Raw genomic sequence first — 21,839 nt, 5'->3', positions numbered from 1 at the left:
GGCAATCTGGGAAGGCTTCTCAGAAGAAGCGGGCCCCTAAGAAATGTTCCGGAACTTAAGGCACATATTCTGGGTCATGTCCATCTTGGCTCCAGGCCAAGGCCACAGGTTGGCAGCCTCAAGGAGTCAGATTCAATTGCTACAAATCCAGGGTTTGGCTTCAGGGTTCTGAAAGCCTTACATTTAAAGTCAATGTTGAAATACTTGCAGTTGTGGAGGTTTGGTTTTGGTTTTTGTTTGTTTTGGTGTTTTTGTTGTGTACCATCAAATTGGATCTGACTGACACAGTTCTCGAGCAGAGCAGGTGGTGGATTCAAACCTTGTGCCTTCAGGATTGCAGTGCAGCTTCTTGCCACTAGGCTCCCAGAGCTCCCTCCTGCAGTTGTTTCTGCTGACTTAACAAGGGCTGTTGAGTTGCCTCTCAGTCACAGTGACTCTATGAACAACAGGTCTGCCCCTCCCCATCCCATGCCATCCTCATGGTCTTGCTAATGCTTTTGAGGGTTTTCTCTCCTTCTCTGTTCCCCCACTTTCCCCGGCGTGAAGTCTTTTCCCAAGAACCGGCTTCTTCTGACAACGGGCCCAAAGTATGTGAGATAGTTTTGCCATCGTTGTCTCTAAGGAGCTCTCTGGTTGCACTTTCTCCAGGACAGATTGGTTTGTCCATGAGCTAGTCAACACTCTTCTCCAGCACCACAATTCAAAGGTATCGATTATTTTTCAGGAATTCCTTATTCATTGCCTGACTTTTGCATCCATTTGAAGCAATTCCCACAGTCTGGGTCAGATTCTCTTAGTCTTTAAAATGAAAGATTGTATGCAAAACTCCGAGTGTCTGCTTCTCTTGAGAAAACCAAAGCACTGGAGCTTTGAGGTCCCCAGCAGACCGGCAGGAGTTCTTTGATCTGCCTCATAACCTACCCTCCTGACTGGTCCTGGCAGCCTTTGAGGAGGGAGGATTTGGGTCCCAGACAAGCAGAATCTGAGCGGGCAATAATGACGTAGTCTCTGCAGCTGCCAACAGTTGCCAAGGGAACGGTTGCCAGGGGCTGCTGTCACCTGCGCCCCTTCTCGACTGGCTGCCGGGGCTTGTCAGCCCATCTTCCCGGGCTGCCCCCATTGTCTGAAGCTTCTGTGAGGGGACAGTGGCTGGGATGGCCCAGCTTCGGAGTGTCCTCTGGAGCTGAGAGGAAGCTGATCCGCTAGTCCGGCAGGCAACCCGGGAAAACCCTTCCTTCCCTCATCCTGGCCGGGAGATGTCCACCTTAAAGTCCAGGTAGGGATCTTCCCTCCCCGGCCTCTTTGCTCTGCCCCCACCTCTTGGGCCTGGCCCCGCTCCTCATGTCCCCTTCCTTCTAACCCTCCTCCTCCCTCTCCACTTACCTCTTCTTTGTTTCTCCTGCACTTCCCCCCTCTTTTCCTCTCCCCCCTCATTTATCCCCTCACCCCTTTGCTTTCCTATTTCGCTTCTTCCCCCCCATGTCTGCCCTTCCATCTCCCCTCCTCCCCTTCCCCTCTGCTCCCCTTCCTCTCTTCCTCTCTCCTCCCTTGCTGAGCCCCCCATCTCCCCTCCTCTCCTCCCCATCCCCCCATGCTGATAGGTTGTTGCATGGGACGGATGGGGCTCAACACTGGGGGCAGCAGAGGCACACAAGTCCCCAGGGTCTCTGTGCACCAATTGGCCAATTGCATAAACAAGCTCAGAAACTTTGATCAAGAGAACAAGCTGGAGATGGGTGTGTGTGTGTTTGCGTGTGTGCGCTCTCTACTTCAGTCAGACCTCCCACTGAAGATTTTTTCCCCCCTCTGGTCCTTAGTCACATCTCCACACAAAGACAGCCCTCTGAGAAGTGCCAGGAGGAAGGGTCCAGGGAGGGAGGAAGTTGCAGGAATGGTAAGGGCGAGCTGAGGAGGTGCCCTGATCTAACAGCTCCGGGGACTGGGGCTGTCAGGAAGATGGTGTTTAGCTAAGCCCAAGGAAACAATTTTTAGAAGTGTTGTGAGCTGTGCACTCCCCACCCAAAGACACTCGGTTTGAATCCTCCGGTTCTCCTTGGGGGAAAGATGGATGATCTCCTGTGCAATTTGCAGCCTCTGAAAACCTTCTGAAGGGTCATCTATGAGTTGGTTAAAAATCCACAACAATGAGATTTCCTAAGAGATCAGGTCAAGGAGAATTGATTGAGTGGAGATCTAGAGCCTAGTTGCTGAGTTCACTCTCTCTCCACCAGCATAAACTAGCTGTGTGACCTCAAGCACGTAATTAGACCTTCCAAGTCTCAGTTTCTGTATCTGTGAAATGGGCACAAATATGTCTCCAGTGAGAATGAAATGTGCACAGAGCATAGAACCACATGCTACATTTTCAAAGAGCTTGGGGTCTTGGTGAATCTTGCACATGGGCTGTGCAGGGGCCGGGGACAAGGGATACCCCTTATGTTGGGAGATGATGTGCTGTGGGCTCATTGGCTCCATAAATCTTTAGTGGGGATCGGACTCAGTGGACCCTGCTCTGCGCCCCATTCCCTTTCCAGGGACAGCGTCTGGGGACTTGCGTCAGGGCGGCTCCAGGTCTGCCAGCCCAGCACAGGCCCCAGCCTTAGTGGGGGAGGCTGCCTGAGGCGTATCCTGTCCTCTCTTCAGCCAGAGAGACCTTGGACTTGGAGTAGGAGGGCTACTGACTGACCTTGGCAATGCCAGGGATCCAGCATTGCATAGATGGGCGTGTTGCCAGCCCCTGGGTAGCTGAGCTGCAGTCCCCTCAAAACCCAGGAGGGAGGTAACCTCCGCCCTGGGGGCCCGGCCTTGGGCATCTTGGGAACACAGATAGAGGAAGGGGAACTGCAGTCAGACGGCTGAGGTCGCAGCCTGTGGCTCCGGAGGGAAAGCTGTCTGACCAGCCAGCCCACAAGTAAGTCGGGCCTCCCCTAGGGACATCTGGAGTCTTGCTCCGTTCAGATGGGCCTTCAGAGGGTCCTGGGCTCCACTGGAGACAGGTGGGGTGTAGGGATCCTAGTTATTCACTCAGTGGAGGGGGAGACAGAGGTCCAGAGAGGGTACAAGGTGGTCCCACAGCCACAGGAGTGGCAGACAGAACAGACAGGTCGTGGGCCTGGTGGCCGGGCTCTCATTACCTGACAGCTCTGCTCTGGGATCCATGTTTCCTAGGCATTGCTGGCCTACTCCTCGGAGACAGGGCTGGGGGGACATGGCCTATGCCTAGCTGCAGCCCACTAGGGCAGGGCGTAGGGCTACCAGAGTCCCGGGCTGCCCATGGCAAACCCTAGTGTCTGGGCTCTGCTCTGAGCAGGGCTGGTTTGAAGACAGCCAGACCTGGGGTTCTAGGGCTAGATAGCCTTCTCTCTTTGGTTCTTTCTCTCTTCATTCAATCCCAGAATTCAAAGAGGCTTTGATCCTCAGCCCCGACATGCTCTTACATTCATTCTCAACCCCCACCCCGTGCTCCCCACTCCCAACATCCTGAGCGCATCATGACTTGGGGCCCAGCTGAAGGCCCAGCTGGCCATGGTTGCCATTAATGGAATGGCCAACCTGAGGGATAGGGCTAGTACTATAGGCAGGGGGAGGCTGGACGGACTGACTCTCCTCCAAGTTCCCCAGGGCCCTCTCTCTTGGAAGTGTCAGTGATGTTGACAAGTCGGTGGTGAGCCGCCCTGGGGAACAGCCCCCCCCCAGTGCCTTCTTCACTTCCTTAGGTCCATCCTGGGCTGGATAATGGGCTCTGGGACAGCCCTGAGGGGAGGGCGTTGGAGAAGGGGCTGACACACTTCTTCTCTGTGGGGTCTTAAGGAGTCTGGGGTGTGCTCTTTGTGCTGCTAACAGGTAACCCTGTAGAAAGGACTCCACTCATGCTGGGCTAGACAACAGTCCAAGCCAACTCTGTAGGTTGCTTTCCTGCAGGACTTATCAGAGCCTTTGCTATGCTAATAAAGCACAATAGCAAATGGGACCCATTGCCTAGCGTTTCTGAACTTGGGAACTAAGGCCCCTTAGAATGTTCTTTGGCAACTTAAGAAACAACTCAGTCCTGGAGGAGGCTGCTTATCCTGTAGAGCAGCTGGTGGATTTGAACTGCCAACTTTCTGGACAGCAACTGATACCTCATGTACCAGGGCTAAATTGCCTCGTGGTAAAGATGAGGCATTGGAGTTACAGGGGCTCGGTGAAGCACAGAGCTGAAAGCTCGGGCATTGGGTGCGGTGGATGTGGGCTTCTGTCCTGGTCTTCGGTCTCTTTATCCTTAAAGAGGGAAGACTAGCTGCCTTGGTTACACAGGAATCGTGAGGAAAAGATCTCTTGTTGGTGGTGAGTTGGAACGACCCATAGCTGACCCCCCACGGAGTTTTCAGAGGCAGTAAATCACACAGGAGGAGATTGTCCATCCTTCTCCCCAAGAGCAGCTGGTGGATTCGAACTGCGTGCCTTTAAGATTGCAGCGCTGCTTCTTATCACTAGGCCGCCCGAGCTCTCAAGGTTGACTGAGCTTCTCTTGTGGGGTCACCTGGCAGAGAAATGACAGAGCTTTATGTGAAGGCATCAGATGAGACTAGTGTCAGGGAGCTGGGCTCCCCTCCTCTGCATGGGGCCAGCTCTGTTTTCCTGTGCCTGAGAGACTCCCATGCCCCCACTCCTTCGCCCACCAGCTGGTGTCCCGCACAGTAGGGGGGCCTTTGCAGGTCTATAAGGAGGAGGAGAGAGTGTGAGAGCTGAGGAGGGGGATGCTGACTGGATGAACAGAGTGACCTCTTGAGCAAATGGCAGCTCCAAGTGCAGGAGGACTCAGCCCATCAGGTGGACCAGCAGGAGGGCCCGTGTCCACCTACAGACTAGGAGGGGCCCGTGTCCACCTACAGACCAGGAGGGGCAGCAGGAGGGGCCTGTGTCCACCTCCAGACCAGGAGGGGCAGCAGGAGGGGCCTGTGTCCACCTACAGACCAGGAGGGGCAGCAGAAGGGGCCCGTGTAGACCAGGACAGAGCCTGTGTAGACCAGGGCAGCCCTCCGGTGTGTCCAGTGAAAGCTGTAAGCTTCAGCCTGGATAGCGGATAAGATGGAATGGACAGGGACCTAACTCAAGGTATTTTCTTCCTTATATGGAAAATTCCTGAAACTAGACATCACCCAGCTTCCCCTGCCCCAGGAACCTGGAGCTGTCTTCCCAGGGACAACTCCGTGTGGTCATGGAACTCGGGTCTTAGCCACACACTGGTGGAGTGGAGACAGAGGGAGGAGAGACTGGGTCAGCATCGGCCAGCTGAGTGCCACGGAGCCAGGCCCCACTGAGCAGTGGACCGAGGGACAGGATGCCAGAGTGGGAGTGAGGTGTCCCCTGAGTCCTGCCGGGGTATGATGGGCCCCTCCGCTCTGACTGGCTGGGTACATGGTGGTTCTGGGTAAGACGTTCCAGTGCACACAGCCGTTTGGAAGCCGTTGGAAGGAGGGTCCTCTGAGCCCACCCCGCCCTGTGGAGGAAGCACCTGTCGGAGCCTCTGCTTCTCCTGCCTTCCCTCCCCCCATGCCTGGCCTCCGAGGCGGCCCCCAAGCCCCCAGAGCAGCCAATTCCTTGTGTTTCTCTGGAGCTAGCCTGCCCCCACCCTTTGGCTTTCTCCTTCCTGTCCCCTACACACATGTGCACACTGATGCACCCCACATGCAGTATTTATGCTCACACGTACAGCATATGCACACGCCTCCACGGGGTGCTCAGACCACGCCTTCACGTACGTGCTCAGACATGTGCACCTCCACACGCATGCACACACTGTCAGCTCACTGCATATGCACACACCTCCCTCCACAGGTATCCTCACACCTCGCCTTCACACCTGTGTTCACACGGACAGCTCCAGAGACAGCCTCACACGTGCACCTGTATGCACACACCTCCCTCCCCGGGTGTGCTCACACCTCACCTTCACACCTGTGTTCACACATACAACTCCAGAGACAGCCTCACACGTGCCCCTGTTTACACACACCTCCCTCACACCTCACCTTCACACCTGTGCTCACATGGACAACTCCAGAGACAGCCTCACACGTGCACCTTTATGCACACACCTCCCTCCCCGGGTGTACTCACACCTCACCTTCACACCTGTGCTCACATGGACAGCTCCAGAGACAGCCTCATACGTGCACCTATATGCACATGCCTCCTTACCCAGGTGTGCTCACACCTCACCTTCACACTTGTGTTCACATGGACAACTCCAGAGACAGCCTCACATGTGCACCTGTGTGCACACATGGACAGCTCCAGAGACAGCCTCACACGTGCACCTGTGTGCACACACCTCCCTCCCTGAGTGTGCTCACACCTCGTCTTCACACCTGTGTTCACACGGACAGCTCCAGAGACAGCCTCACACGTGCACCTGTATGCACATGCCTCCCTCCACAGGTGTGCTCACACCTCGCCTTCACACTTGTGTTCACAAGAACAGCTCCAGAAACAGCCTCACATGTGCACCTGTATGCACACACCTCCCTCCACAGGTATCCTCACACCTCGCCTTCACACCTGTGTTCACACAGACAGCTCCAGAGAAAGCCTCGCACGTGTGCCTGTGTGCACACACCTCTACCTCCACAGGTGTGCTCACACCACGCCTTCACACCTGTGTTCACACACCTCCCTGCACAGGTGTGCTCACACCTCACCTTCACACCTGTGTTCACACAGACAGCTCCAGAGAAAGCCTCACACGTGCACCTGCACACATATGGTCACCATGCACACATCCATGTACACGTTCACATATACCCCATATATGTGCTCACATGTGCATCTTCACACACCTTAACACACATGCTCTCGCACACACCTCCATGCGTACGCTCACACCTCCACCTCTACACGGATGCACATACGCAGTGAGGGCTGAGTGCAATGGGGGACCGGCAGCAGCGGTCAGTTCTGATGGGAGTGGGGATGAGGGTCACCGCGTGCTGAGGGCATGTCTCCGCAGGACTCAGAAGATGAACTGGCTATCACAGGGATGACCCTCTGCCGTCAAGCTGGCTCTGGTTCACACCCGGTGTGTCCGGACTGGCCAGTGCTCCACAGCGGAGCAAAGGCTGACTGTTGGGAAGCAGGTCACCAGGCTTTCCTTCTGAGGCACCTTCCGGTGGTCTTGAGCCTCCCAAGTCACGGCTGGCAGCCGAGTGTGTTAACTGCATCCCGAGGAGCTCCGTCAGTGTCAGGGAATGCCAGCAGGGGAAGCGGGGTGAGCGAAGGCCTGGGTGTGGATGTGTCAGTCTGGGAGTGGCCCTCGGACCACAGTGCGTGGAAGGAGAAGGAGAAATACGGAGGGGGGTGGGGGTTGGGTCTGTCCAGGCGTTTTCCCGGCCAGTGGAGTGGCCTGTCCCGGAGGGGTTAACCCAGATCCGCTTAGTCCTATCCACTCACTTCCACCTCCATCCTCCAGGAAATGGGTTTTCCAGGAGCCTGTTCTGGGCCGGGGGTGACTCGGTCTCCGCATGGATCACAGAGGAAGTGACTCAGGGCCTGGGGGAGAAAGTGAATGGGGAGCCCCTGTCCCCCACTCCCTAACTGTGGATGTAGAGGGGCAGGGCTGGGCCTCAGCTGGAGCCCCTTTCCTGGGCCTGTTGCATCTGGGGTAAGATTGGGGGGTTGTCTCAGCTCAGACAGGACCCAGCATCCTTTGCAGTGCGGAACTGGTGGAACCGGTGATGGTGGCCCCATTGTATGCCCAGGACCAGCACGTTCTGTCCTCTGTTTACGGAAGGCCTGAGGTCAAGGGCTGCTGCTCAGGAAGGGGGGGGGGAGGTGGGTGTTACTCTGGGGGCTCGGCCCCAGGCTTTCTGTCCCAGACCAGAATCCTTAAACTGCACGTGGCCCTGACCACAACCCCTCTCTTCTGTTTCCCAAGACCTTGCTTCCCCTGGCTTGCCAAACCAGAGGAACATGCATTTCTGGGACCCTAACCCATCTCTGGAAGGGAAGATGGGCTGGGGTGAGCGCTGGTATTTTGTGTAGGGTCACACTACAGCCCTCTGTGATCTCAGAACTCTTCTCAGCCTCAGTTTTCTGGCCTGTAAAATGGGGAAACAGTAGGACTGTTCTCACTGAGTGGCTCTGGGGATTTAATATAATATCGAGGATGTTTCTACTGTGGCGTGGTGGTGAGAACACCCCTTCTCTGACTCTGGGGGTGTTTCTGGTTGTGGCTTGCTCTGTGAAGAAGGACGTATGTTGAGAAGGGAAGGGTTCTCTGTGGTGTGGTGGGGGCAGCAGGGGGCGGGCAGGGCCAAGTGGGCTCTCAGGATGGTGTTTTTCCCCTTCCCCACCTGAGTTGGAATCCTCTGTGCCCAGCCCTGCACTCCTGCCCCTCTGCTAGGCCTGGAGCTGCTGGGCCAGGAGGGAAATTTTCTGGGTGGGGTTTCAGGCTTGCCTTTGCTCTCCGGGAAAGGAAGGTCCACGTCTGAGGCATTTTCCTGGGGTAAATCCTCTTCAGGGTGAGCTCGTTTGGGGTGTGCAGGGCTTCGTGGGAATGGAAGGCAGCAATAATCATGGGGAGCTCTCTGAAAGGCTTGTGAGGGGGTCGGAGGGCAAGGCCCTGTTCTAAACCTTCACAAGGAGGAGTTAATCCCATTCTTACAACTCAACTGCCTTTGTGATGGGTGCTGTCTTCCTACCTATTACAGGTTAGTAGAGTGAGGCCCAGAGAGGGTGAGCAGTTAACCCAAAGACACACAGGTAGTGAGTGGAAGAAAGTGGAGAGGGACAGAGTTGTCCACCTTAGAAGAGCTGTTGAAACATCTGGAATGTAGGAGTGACCCCGGAACCATCAGGGCCATACAGCCTCCTCTCTTGTCTCTGTTTACATCTTTCCTGACACCCATGGTGATGTGATCTCACTTGTTTCCTTCCATCAACGGGGATCTCACTCCCTGATCCCACCTCCTTTGCTCTCAACACCCTTCCAGGAGGGCTAATGCAGGGTCCAGGGACTGACGGTAGCCCCCCTCTGGGCTTTGTCCTCTGACAGTAGTGGCCCCTTTGAAGGCCAGTGGGCCCGAGAGATGCCCGGGTTCTCGTCAGCTCACACCCCTGCCCCAGCTTGCTGAGTGGATTAATGTGTCTGTCTAGGTCTTGGATCCAGAAATGAAAGGGGGAGTTGGGATTGGTGCTCAAGGTGAGATGCAAACTAACAGTTTGGCGTGCATTACAATAGTCGAGGCATGAGGACTGCCTGGAGGTGGTGACACTAGGACTGGGGCCCGGAATTGGACAGTAACAGAAACTGTCAGAAAGGAGAAGGAAAGTGGGGGCCTGGGGTGGGTTCTTGATTTCCTCCTGCTGACCTGAGATGGTGGGAGACAGTTTGAAAAGGAACCAAAATAGTTAGAGCATGCAGAGTGAAACCTTGTAATCACTGCTTCGGAAGCCGTGGCTCTTCCCCAAAAGACTTTCAAGTCCTTTCTCTTCTGACATCCTGTGATGCCCTGGAGGGGAAATAAGAAGCCCGGTTAACATATGACCAGGCCAGTGCAGCCTGAGAAACTGTGGCTCCGTTTTACAACTCTGGCTTGGAGGAGTTCAAGGAAGTCCTGGCCCAGGAAGGTGACAATGGACTTCTTGTCCGAGACACTCTTCTCTGTAATGCTGCCCTAAATAAGTAATTCAAAAGTCACCTCTTCCTGGAAGCCCATTGTGGTTTCTCCCAAACACAGCTTACTTGTTTGTCACCAGGACACTAGTCCCCCTTGTCTGGCTATGGCAGGCATCTGCAGATGAACGTGCCTACCCCTCTCTGTACCCAGCTCTGTCACAAGGCGAGGTCAGAGTTGTCAGTTGGGAGGGCCACACCACCTGTATCTGTATACAGATAGCCAGCATGCCGGTTCCAGGACAGATGCCACAGTCTTGATGAGATAGGGAAATACTTCAGTTTATGGAGAAATCTTGGGCTAATCATTTGACTCCTTGGCTCCAGGATTTCCTGTCTGTGCAGCAGAAGTGCCCACTTCACAGAGCAGGAGTGAGCTTTAGCACAGCTGGAGTGAGGAGAGGCCAGCACAGAGGTAACGGAGAGGTGCCCACTCACGCTGGGGTAGGAGGTACTGGACATCTCACCACGCAGGGCCATAACCCTCTGTTCCCGCGGCTCAGGCTCCCTCTGGTGGTCACTTTAGGAAGTGTTTCTCCTCTGACTCCCGTAGGGGTTGCTGTGGGCGTCCTGGTCCTTCCACAGGCCACTTGCCCAGCCTTTATCCAGCACTGTCAGGGATGATTCCGGAGGACACCAAAGAAGCCTTCCTGAAGGAGGTGTCCTCTGAGTTAGATCTCAAAGACTATGGTGAAGCTACTAGTGGAGAACTCTGAGAACCTTATTTCTTCTGAATCTCCTCTATCAGACCACAGTGGTTGTAGGCGATACTGGGGACTGTTGAAAAGTTTCCCATGACTTCTGGACCCAGGAAGGAGGCGCTATTATTATTCTCATTTTTGACAACTTAGGATCTTGAGCAAGTGAAATGTGGAGCTGACCTCTTGATGTTGAGCATCTGGCAGCCCTTGAAGAGGTCCCCAGGCTGTTCGACAGTTGTCTCCTCTGCTCCCCTCCATCGGCTGCTTCTCTGTAAGGCTGACCCCCACCTCCCTGGAGCCCAGGCCCTCAGCTAACACTCCTGGTCTCTTCCAGGTGGTGACTTCTCAGTGTGACAGCCAGGGAGGAAGATGACTGGCCAAGGTCTGCCTCAGATGGCGCTGCACCTGCTGGTTGTCCTCCTGGTCCAAGGTAAGACTTCTCTGGGGGCTGTTGGGACCCAGTTAAATACTCCCCTGTGTAAGGCATTTGGCAGTATGCGTGGTAACCCTTCTGGGCGAGCACAAACCTGCAGGCAAAAATTCAGCAAGTGGATGGTGCCTTGCAGAAGGAAGGGGCACCCCTTTTTCCAGATAAATGGAGCCCTGCCAGTTTGGGCTGGGAGATGTGGATGAGATTTCAGCCCCAGGCATGTTCTGCAGCCAGGGTATCATCCTTGTGCAGTGCACGGCCTACACACCTGTTCACGGCAGCCTTTGTACCATAAATTCTTTGTTGTCATTAAAAATGTTGTTTTTCCTTTGAGATTGTTGTTGTTAAGTGCCGTCGAGTTGTAGGTGACTCATAGCGACCCTATGAATGAAAGATCTGGACACTTGTATAACTTTCATCCTTTCTGCAGGTTCATAGGGTTTCCGGAGGCAAGCTATTTCAGGAGATTATGATTATTTTTATTTTGTACTTTTAAAAATTTCCTATTTGAAAACCACCTCTCTAAAGTACTCAAGAGCAACGGTGTCTCTCTGGAGACTAAGGTGCGCCTGATACAGGCCATGGTTTTTGCAATCACTTGTTATGCATCAGAGAGTTGGACAATGACTAGGGAGGACAGAAGGAGAATTGACGCCTTTGAGCTGTGGTGCTGGAGAAGAGTATTGAATGTACCATTGACTGCCAAGAAAACAAACAGATTCATCCTAGAGAGGGTTAAACCAGGCTGCTCCTTGGAGGCAAGGATTCTGGGGCTTCGCCTGACATACTTTGGACATGTTGTAAGGAGCGACAGGTCCTTGGAGAGGGACATCATGCTGGGTAGAGTGGAGGGACAGCGCAGGAGGGGAAGACCCTCTATGAGGTGGATTGATTCAGTGACTGGGGTAATCGGGATGGGTGTGTCAGAGGCAATGAGATTGGCACAGGATAGAGCAGGGTTTAGGGTTGTTGTACATAGGGTCGCTATGAGTCGCAAACGACTCGACGGCACATAACAACAAACAACAACAAATTTGAAAACCACAGCTTGATGAGGCTGTAGACTGTACATTTTTGTAGACCTTTTGAGGCCTAGTGTTCAGGGCTGGGCAGTGTGGCCCCAGGGCCTGTCCTCTCCCAGAACCCCGGTTTACCTGCCCCTGAGCCCCACCTGCAGCCTCTGCCTCCTCCAGGTGTCACCGCTGGCAGTCCCCGAGAAGACTTCCGCTTCTGTGGCCAGCGGAACCAGACACAGTTGAGCAGCCTCCAGTACGAGCAGACGCCGGAGCTCCGTATCTTCATCACAAACACCGTGGGGGCTTTCACCGTGCACGCCCCCTTTCCGGCTGCCCCGGGGGCCTCCCGAGTCCTCCCTGACCGCCTGGGCCTCTACCACTTCTGTCTCTACTGGAGCCAACACACCGGGAAGCTGCACCTCCGTTACGGCAGGAACGACTTCTTGCTGAGTGACCAGGCCTCTCACCTCCTTTGCTTTCGGCACCAGAAGGAGATCTTAGCCCAGGGCCCCTCCCTGCTCGCCACTTCCGTCACCTCCTGGTGGAACCCTCAAAACACCAGCCTGCCCAGTGCCACCAGCTATATCTTCTCCTTCCATGGTACGAAGGGAGAGCTGGGCAGAGACCCGCAGACAGGGCAGGCGGCGTGGAAGTGGCCTGGGCCCTAAGTGCACAGCTGGCAGGCGTGGTCCCTGTCCCCAGGCTGTGATTCTGCCCCTGACCTGGGAGGCTTGGGGATAAGCTCAGTAGAGTTACAAGCTGGTGTCCTGAGAACACATCTGGTTTGGCCTAAGGAGCACTTTTAAAACATGAGGCAACATTTTCAAATACCCTTTAAACCAGGCCCCCATGGCACAGGACACGTTTCCTCCCCCATGCCCCATGCCCTCTCCTGCTCTGTCCACCTCACCAGGCCCTCTGCCTGGGTCCTGGAGATGCGAGTGTGCAGCCTGCGGGCAGGGCGACCAGTGGGTTTGAAGCCCTTGACAACATAAGCTTGCCACAACCTTCCACAAAGAGACGAGACTCAGGGATGGCCCTCTGCCCCCTTGTGTGCAGACAGAAAGTGCCTGGGTAGGGTGCTAGGTAGTCAGAGTCCCTCCCTCCACCTTGCTGTGGACGGGCCCCAGGTGCTGGAGGACCCCGTGTGACAGAGCCCCTATCACGCTGGCCTCATTCCTCAGCATCCTAGGCAAATCCACATCAGTCTCAGTTTCTTCTCCTGTAAAGTGGGGCTTTCAGTCCCAATGAGGCTTAACTGGGAGAAGAGTGGATGTGGCCAGTGGCCCTGCCAACACCGGTCTTTCCCTTCCTTGTCCCAGAGCCCCCCCATAAGGTCTCCCACAATGCCTCAGTGGACATGTGCGAGCTGAAGCGGGACCTCCAGCTGCTCAGCCAGTTTCTGAAGCACCCCCAGAAGAGCTCCAGGAGGCCCTCGGCCACCCCTGCTCGGCAGTGAGTGTGACACACCGGGGGTGGCGGTGCTGGGCACAGACCAGGGTGTGTGTGTGTGTGTGTGCTGGGCCTGGAACATTCTCTGAGCTTCTGCTCTTGGACGTTGCTCCCTCATTCCCTAGCAGAGCCCCTTACCCATGTGAGCCAGTGAAAGCAATCCAATCACCCCAGAACAGCTGCTCCCAAGTCCTCTCTCCCTCTGAGAGGTGGGCAGATTTCCCTATGACATTGAGGTGGGGAGTCCCCTCCGGCTGGGGGCCAGTGGAGAGCTGTGTGCTGTACCCACAGACCCATACCCCAGGCCTCTTCGCTTTTTCTTTGCTGCCCCCACTTCCTGTCTCTGGTCATTCTCTCGCCACACTAACCTGTCTGTTGTTCCCCTTTGCTCCGCCTTGACCGTTCCCTTCTACCTGCCTCCCCCCCACTCTGCCTCTCTGCCTGCCTGTCTCTCTCTCGTCCTTACGTGTCTGTCTTCCTGAGCCTTTCTCCTTGTCTCTCTCTTCCCTGCCTGTCTCCGCTGTCCCTCATGGTCACCTGTCCCTCTCCCCTTCCTGTCAGGCAGCTGCAGAGTCTCGAGTCGAAGCTGACCTCCTTGAGATTCACGGGGGACACGGTGTCCTTCAAGGAGGACCGGGTCAACGCCACCGTGTGGAAGCTCCAGCCCACGGCAGCCCTCCAGGACCTGCACCTCCATTCCGGGCAGGAGGTCAGGGCCATGCTGGGGCTGGGCCAGGGCCAGAACCCTCCTTGGTTCACGGCCACCTCGTGGTCAGAGGACCCAGTGTAGACACAGAAGTGGCAGGGGGACTGCTTCCAGCCCTAGGGGGCCCTAGACCACAGTGTGAACAGAAGACCAGGAAGGGCCTGGTTAGCTGCCCATATGACCCGTGACAGCGTCTGTAGACAAGGCTAAGGTCTTGACACCTTGAACGACAGAAGAGCCACGTGATTGTCCGGGCCGGTTTGTTCCTGGGACCCTGAGGTTCAACCACAGGACAGGAGAGAGGGACAGTAGCAGTCAGTGTGGCTGCCTGGAGGAGGTGGGTTAGAGAGGGCAGCAGTGGGAAGGGCTGTGCTGATGCTGGACTCTGATCTGCAGGAGGAGCAGAGCGAGGTCCTAGAGTACTCGGTGCTGCTGCCCCGTGTCCTCTTCCAGAGGCCCAAAGGCCGGAAGGAGCAGGGCGAGAAGAGACTCCTTCTAGTGGATTTCAGCAGCCAAGCTCTTTTCCAGGTATGAAGTCTCACCCTCCTGCCCACCCCTGATGAAAAACTAAAGGAAGGCACACGACCCAGCTCCAAACTCCAGGAGTCTAAGCCTTTCCTTGTGCAGTCACAAATTGAACTGCGATGTGGTAGTTTCCCGGAGGGAGAAGGTCGAGTGATGTAGTTCTCACTACAGTGTAAATGACTACCCGGACATGGATTATTTCCAGAGGGAGACTTAGCATCTCCCGAAATGCGTTTCAGAGAGAGAGGAATCTGGGAAGCCTCTCGAGGACTGTCAGGTCTCTCCTCAACCCTAAGGCTCTCTCTCCTCTCTTCCTCTGTCCCCATATATCTAGGACAAGAATTCTAGCCAAGTCTTGGGTGAGAAGGTTTTAGGTATTGTTGTGCAGAATACCAAAGCCATCAACCTCTCTGAGCCTGTGGTTCTCACCTTCCAGCACCTGCCACAGCCGGTGAGTATGAGAAAACCAGTCAAAGGAGGCGAGGTCCCCTGGCATGGCCATAACCTGCTTTTTGCCTCTGCTTCCTACCTCACTTATCCTGAGGGCTCAGTTTAGACTTCCTCGGCCTGGGCCTTCACAAAGGGGTGAACTGTAATGGGCTTATTCTTCTCCTTGTCCCTCCAGAAGAACGTGACTCTACAGTGTGTATTCTGGGTTGAAGACCTGACATGTGAGTACAGGGTTCTGGGCTGGACAAGGCTCTGGAGGAGAAAGAGAGTCTTGAAGGTTAGGATTAGGTCAAGGTTAATCAGGAGGCTTATTCAGAGAAGACTATTAGAAAGACAATGGCTTTTGAAGAGAGTGGTGGCCATCGAGTTATTTGCACTTAGAGGGGTGCAATGGAGCCCTGGAGGACTCGGGCTTGACCAGAGCTGTTTGTGGTCTTCTTAGTGAACAGCCCAGGGCGGTGGAGTGACGCTGGCTGTCAGACCCTCAGGACAGAGACCCAGACGTCCTGTCTCTGCAACCACCTGACCTACTTTGCGGTGTTGATGGTGAGTGGCCTCCCCCTGCCCCAGCAATGCCACAGCCGAGGCCTTGTTCTGTGCTGGGCGCCTTTCACACATGGCGTCATTTCTTCCTTATAACAACTCCCAGGGAAGCTTCTGTTGTTAGCCCATTTCACAGATAAGAAACCAAGGCTCAGAGAGGAGAAGTAATTTATGCAGGGTCACACAGCTAGTAAGTACAAGATCGGATCTGTGCAGACCTGATTTCTAATTGCTCCATGATCACGTGCATTGGAATCACCAGGGAGCATGATACAAACGAACATGGTAGACCCTGCCTGGGATTCTGGTTCCACAGGGTTGGGGCTGGACTAGGAGTATATTTCTAGAAATATTCTAGAAAGCTCCCAAAGGGAGAAGCCCAGAGTGGAGGCCTCTGCAGTGGACTCCAGTGAACCCTGAAATTATAGAAGTGTTGTATCCCAAGCTCACACTCCCAGTGTCTTACCTAAAACCCTAGAGACCATCAGCCCTCCCTGTTGTAGGGTATCCAGTTGAATGCCCCTGGGGATGGGGAGCTCACTGCCTCACAGGAGATCTATTTTCATGTTAAATGTAGAAAAAGTGAAAGGCAGGACTGAAATGGGTAGTTTTACTGGAGAATTCTTGACTTTTGTGGGTGAGGAAGCCCATTTGAGAATGTGGTGGCAGTTACAGAAACCCTTTGAGAAAACTGTACTCCTGGGACCTCACCTTGTACAGGGGGATGGTTCACAGACTCCCACTTGGGCAAACCCTCAGTGTTGACCAGGGACACTGAAGCTGCCCTGCCTGGTCTTCCGCCCAGGTCTCAACTATCGAGGTGGACGCCGTCCACAAGCACTACCTGACCCTCCTGTCCTACGTGGGCTGCGTCATCTCTGCCCTGGCCTGTGTCTTCACCATCGCTGCCTACCTTTGTTCCAGGTAGGGCCCTCCCTGATCCTGGTGTGTGTGTGTGTGTGTTGGGGAACCATGGAGGTGCTGTCTGTCTGCTGAGCACTGGGGACCACATTTTCTAGAAATGTGTTTCCACAGCACAACGTTGAAAATTTTAATTGTTGGAATACAAATATTGAGAGAGTTCATGTAACAGTCTTGATTTCTGCCTTTGAATAATCCGATGTGGTGTCATGGCGATGGTGAGGTTAACAGCCCGTGCGCCCAGCATCCTCTGGGACACGCCCTGCCCTGAGTGCATGCACATTATTATCTCGGTTCATCTCTCAGTGGCCATGGGAGGGAAGCTCAGAGAGCATAAGTGACTTGTTTGAGGGCACACAGGGAGGAGGTGGCAGAGGCAGGCCGGCTCCAGACCCTCGTAGCTGCAAGTGCCAGAGCCCAGAGGCTGCTATGCACGGGTGCGGCCCTGCCAGTTCTCTCTAGTTCCTGGGGACTCTTTGGAAGCCTGTCCACTGTCAGCACTTGAATTTGAAGCCCCGTGGGGCTTCTGTCATCCCAGTCCCGGCTGGAGTCTTCTGGGGGAAAGGAGCCTGTCACTTAACTCCATCCCCACTGTGAGTGGCGCAGTGGGGCTGTGAGAGACTGAATCACCAGTGCACGTCAGCCTACCTGCAGCCGGGCTCTGGCCTGTTTGAGTAGACAGCCAAGGTGTCCTCACTGTCCTGACACTTGGGGGGGAGGACGAGCTCTGTGCACGTGTGTGTGCATGTATGACAGATACATGTACCTATGTCATGTGTGTCCATCGCTGTACATACAATGGAGCTACAGTAGGTGATGCGAGAGGTCATCTGATGGGCTCAGTGGAAGTCCTCTGACACCTACCCAGTGATGACAGATGTGCTGGCATGGGATAGAAACTCTTAGGAGCTGAGCGTGTTACCTGTCCTGACACTTCTGTGTAACCCTTCTTGTGATGCTGTCAGAGAGGCATCATGGTCCCACTTCAGGGATGGAGCAACTCAAGTGCACAGGAAGAGACCACCCCGAGGGGGAGGGTAGGGCTAGGAGCAGGGCTGAGTGGGGCTGCATGATGCTTAGGGGATGCTCAGAGGGCCCCCAGGAACCAGCCATCCATGGGCAGATGGGAATGCTGTGGAGGAAAGCTGGCCGGGCCCTGGACTTCTTAGAATGCCTGGCATGGTAACACACCCAGCCTTTCAGAGAGATGCACGTACTCCACATGCATGGCCTGGGGACACAGTCCTGCAGGCAGGCAGGTCGGCGCAAAGCATCATGGGTTCTCCAAACAGCAAGAAATCCAGAAGTTCCCCCTCCAGCTGTGGAAGCACCTGGCTTCCTGTAGTAGCTGCTTTGCCTTCTTTGTTGGCCTGGGTAAGGCTTCTGTTAAACGCTCACATGGGGTCAAGCCTGGGTGCCCCTTAGCAGGGGCACAAGGGCAAGTCAGAAGTCGACTGACCGTAGCCACAGAGTTAGAGAAGGTGTGTGCATTGGTGTGCAGCTGGGCGTGTGTGTGCGCATGCATGCGTTTGTGTGCAGCTGGGCATGTGTGTGTGTGTGTGTGTGTAGCCTGGGAAGGCTTCCTGGAGGAGGCAGAGAAGTGGGCACCCCACCCACTGCCCACACTGGCCCGTGGGCTCACCCTGCCCTCCCCCGCCCAGGAGGAAGCCTCGGGACTATACCATCAAGGTGCACATGAACTTGCTGCTGGCCGTCTTCCTGCTGGATATGAGCTTCCTGCTCAGCGAGCCGGTGGCCCTGACGGGCTCCGAGGCGGCCTGCCGAGCCGCGGCCGTGTTCCTGCACTTCTCGCTGCTCACCTGCCTCACCTGGATGGGCCTCGAGGGCTACAACCTCTACCGGCTAGTCGTGGAGGTCTTCGGTACCTACGTGCCTGGCTACATGCTCAAGCTGAGCCTGGTGGGCTGGGGTGAGTGAGTCGGGGTCGGGCCATCCCCCCTGGCTCAGCGAAGGTGTGAGTGGCCCCCAGACTGACCTTTCCCACCTGGCTGCTGGCAGAACCCGGACCCCTGTCTCCATTTCTCCACCTGCCTGTCTGATTGGCCCCTGCTCCTTCTCTCTCACTCGTCTTCAGGGTCCCTTCTTGGTGGGGTCAGGGACCTGTTTAGGAAGGTTACACCTGGATCCTTGTCCCCTGGAAATACAAAGAACCCACATTACTCATTCCATTCAAAGGGGCTTCCAGGCAGGGCTGCTGTGAACAAATCTCTCGAAACATCCAACAGGGGGTGTTGTGTGCTGTTGAGTTGGAACTGACTCACAGCTGACTCTTCCGTGGCTTTTCAGAGGCTGTAAATCTCATCGTAGGAAACAGCCCATCTTTCTCTGGCAGAGCAGCTGGTGGACTCAAACTGCCTGCCTTCAGGTTGGCAGTGCAGCTCCTTACCCACTCGGCCACCAGAGGTCCCTGTGGATGGATGGCTGGGGCTGCAATCTGGTCTGTTCCACTCATCTAATTTGCCCTGCCTGGTGGCGTCGCTGCCTGTGGGTTTAGGTGTGTTTGGGGCCAACTACAACCCGGTTCAACTATAGCCCAGTTGGGTCTTGTGTCAAGGACCTGGGAGCTCACGCCACAAGTTCTTTTGGATATTTTTAGGGCCCTCAATCTGGTGGTCTAGTGGTTAGAATCTGCGCTGCAGTTCCAAAGGCATGCAGTTTGAATCCACCTTAAAAGAAGGAGGGGCAGTCTCCTCCTGTGCTGTTCCTGCCTCTGAAAACCCGCTGGAGGGTCAACCTGGGGTCGCTTCTGACTCAATGGCACATAACAACCACCACCTCCACACGCTGCCGAGCCCAGCTTGTTCTTCCTCTAGCGTTTCTCATTTCTCCTCTTTGTTTACCCCTTCCTTTCATGGGGCGCCCTTCAGTCAGACCTGGGTGATGGCTGTGGGCTTGGCAACCGGACGAGGTCTGTGTGCTGCCCCACACCTCATGGTGGCAGAACTGATATGTTGCCTTTCAGCCTAGTTCCACCCACTAGTGCTACCCACCAGGGGATGCCCTTCATCTCTCCTCCTGACTGCAGCTGGAAACTCTGGGCCCTTTCTCCAAGAGGGTGGGACGGGGTAGGGGAGATGGGTCGCTATGGGAAGCTCGGCCTACAGTGGGGACAGCAAAGACCCGAGTTCAGGGACACCTCCCCAGATGGGCAAGGTAGGGAGTGTGGCCTGATACCTCTGTGTGGGCAGAGGGAAGGGCAGGTTCTTGGGAGGGGGGAAATGAAACTCCAGGGATTGTCATCTGTAGGGTTCCCGATCTTCCTGGTGGCCGTGGTAGCACTGGTGGACGTGGACAACTATGGCCCCATCATTCTGGCTGTGCACCGGACTCCAGAGCAGGTCATCTACCCATCCATGTGAGTGGCTGTGTGGCTGCAGAGCTGTGCTGGATCCGGGCGACACCGGCTAGGAGGCTCTGGGGACCCGGGATGCTGGAGGTGTTGACCTGGCCCTGGGGGGAGCCCTGGGCTGAGGGTGAGGGAGCGTGAGGGCGGGCTACCCTGCCATTACTCACTGGGTGCCCTTGGGCAAGTCCTGGCCCTTCCCTGAGCCTCAACTGTCCCGTCTGTTAGTGGCAGTCTGGGGTGAGGCAGATGAACCCCCACTGCATTCCTGGTGGCTCCCCCTTGTTTCCTTGTGTAGACGGGAAGATGTAGGCTTAGCAAGGCCAGGGATCCATTCCCGCCACCCTGAGGGGCGGTGCTGGAGGCAGGACCAGAAGCTGAGGCTCTTACACTCCAGGCTGGGGAGACTCCTTCCTGTTGGCTCAGCGTGCTGAAAATAGTCCTTCACATCCTGACCCCATGATTTTTGCCTTATCCTTGTACTATCTGTATCATTGTTTGCTTAGCATCTTTAAATCATCTGACTCTTTCGGTTAAATATGGTTCTAAAAATAGTTATCAACTCTGTTAAGTTGAAAGGGGAAGCCGGTTGGCCTGGTGGGTAAGGAGCTGGGCTGTCAATCTGTTCTGTTAGAATCCACCAGTTGCTCCAGTGGAGAAAGATGGGCAGTCCCCCTCCCATGTGATTTACAGCCTCTGAAAACCCACCGGGGCTCTGCTATGAGTTGGGTCCGACTCTGGAGCGTATATATAACAACATAAATAGAAACCAATTATCCCTTTTCATAACTAGCGTGAAAACCTAGCTCTTAAATGACAACTTGATTCTATTGCAGGATGAGGGCTGTGGAAAAAGGGGGTCTAGCAATTGCTGAAGGCCTTCGAGGCATTAGCCCTGAACTAGGCCCCTCCCTCACCAAAGGGAAGGCATGGCAGAGGGTTGAGAAGGGCACCCTCTCTCTTGCCGCCGGGTTCGCCGTGGGGCACCCCATTCCGAGCGGCTGAGCTCTCCCACCTTGCCCACAGGTGCTGGATCCGGGACTCCCTGGTCAGCCACATCACCAACCTGGGCCTCTTCAGCCTGGTGTTCCTGTTCAACACGGCCATGCTGGGCACCATGGTGGTGCAGATCCTGCGGCTGCGTCCTCATGCCCAGAAGTGGCCCCACGTGCTGACGCTCCTGGGCCTCAGCCTGGTCCTCGGCCTGCCCTGGGCCCTGGTCTTCTTCTCCTTTGCCTCCGGCACCTTCCAGCTTGTCGTCCTCTACCTCTTCAGTATCATCACCTCCTTCCAAGGTAGGTATGGAGAGGACCCCGCTCCCCTGCCCAGGCGGGGTGCACACGCGTGGAGTGCAGGACTGGGAAGAGAGGACCGAGGCCCCTGAAGGCTTCCCTTCTCAGGGTTCCTGTCTGTAGAATAGGAACACGCAGGCCACAGCCAGCAAATGTTTCCTGAGCACCTATGAGGCACCAGCACTGTCGGGTCTGCATTTGGGAGATGGCCAAGTGAAGATCCTGCTCCGTGGGGCTCATGCTCTGGTTGGGAGGACAGTGAGCCAGCAAGCCAGCACCAGAAGTGCTAACAGAGAGGATATGAGCAGATAGCAGGAGGGACAGTGCCAGGGCCCGGGAGGGGAGAGTGGACATGGCAGACCTCCCCAGGCTCATACACACACCCTGAGGGAGGTGAGTCACTGGGGACTAAAAGGGGCTCCGAAGAACTGTTTAAAAGGGATATATGGTTAGGTATTATTGTAATGTCAAGAGTCCAGAACGAAGGCTGCACAGTGGAGTGGACTTGGGGGAAGAGATTGTATAACAATGAAAGAGTTTTTCTTTTACTTTTCAAAGAGAAGAGTGTACTGGGGAGGAGGGGTGGGCAGGGAGAAAATGCAACAATGAATGAATGGAAATCCAAAGTCTCTATAAATTTTCATTAACATTAATAATAATAACTGGCAGGAAGCTGCACTGCAGTCCCAGAGGTGCATGGTTCGAATCCATCAGATGCTGTGCTGGAGAAGGAGGGGCAATCTCCTCTAGTACCAGTCAGATCAGATTTGATGGTACACACACA

At 55.2% G+C, this 21,839-nt stretch overlaps 1 protein-coding gene across 1 annotated transcript in view; it reads left to right on the top strand.

The window, feature by feature from the left end:
- The first annotated feature begins 10,725 nt into the window (after nucleotides 1-10,725).
- Nucleotides 10,726-21,839, top strand: part of GPR56 (G protein-coupled receptor 56) — a 12,041-nt gene continuing 927 nt past the window's right edge. The window contains exons 1-12 of the mRNA XM_006878924.1: nucleotides 10,726-10,786; nucleotides 11,980-12,402; nucleotides 13,125-13,257; nucleotides 13,816-13,963; nucleotides 14,357-14,488; nucleotides 14,820-14,936; nucleotides 15,111-15,156; nucleotides 15,378-15,481; nucleotides 16,284-16,402; nucleotides 18,061-18,329; nucleotides 19,667-19,775; nucleotides 20,790-21,058. Coding sequence (XP_006878986.1) covers nucleotides 10,726-10,786; nucleotides 11,980-12,402; nucleotides 13,125-13,257; nucleotides 13,816-13,963; nucleotides 14,357-14,488; nucleotides 14,820-14,936; nucleotides 15,111-15,156; nucleotides 15,378-15,481; nucleotides 16,284-16,402; nucleotides 18,061-18,329; nucleotides 19,667-19,775; nucleotides 20,790-21,058 — 1,930 coding nt within the window. The remainder of the gene's footprint in view (nucleotides 10,787-11,979; nucleotides 12,403-13,124; nucleotides 13,258-13,815; nucleotides 13,964-14,356; nucleotides 14,489-14,819; nucleotides 14,937-15,110; nucleotides 15,157-15,377; nucleotides 15,482-16,283; nucleotides 16,403-18,060; nucleotides 18,330-19,666; nucleotides 19,776-20,789; nucleotides 21,059-21,839) is intronic.

The sequence above is a fragment of the Elephantulus edwardii genome, unplaced genomic scaffold, assembly GCF_000299155.1.
Source record: "Elephantulus edwardii isolate Elephantulus edwardi_28Jun2011 unplaced genomic scaffold, EleEdw1.0 scaffold00001, whole genome shotgun sequence".
Lineage (NCBI taxonomy): Eukaryota > Metazoa > Chordata > Mammalia > Macroscelidea > Macroscelididae > Elephantulus > Elephantulus edwardii.
Note: the sequence above shows the minus strand (reverse complement) of the source record. Positions and strands in the feature narration are given on the sequence as shown.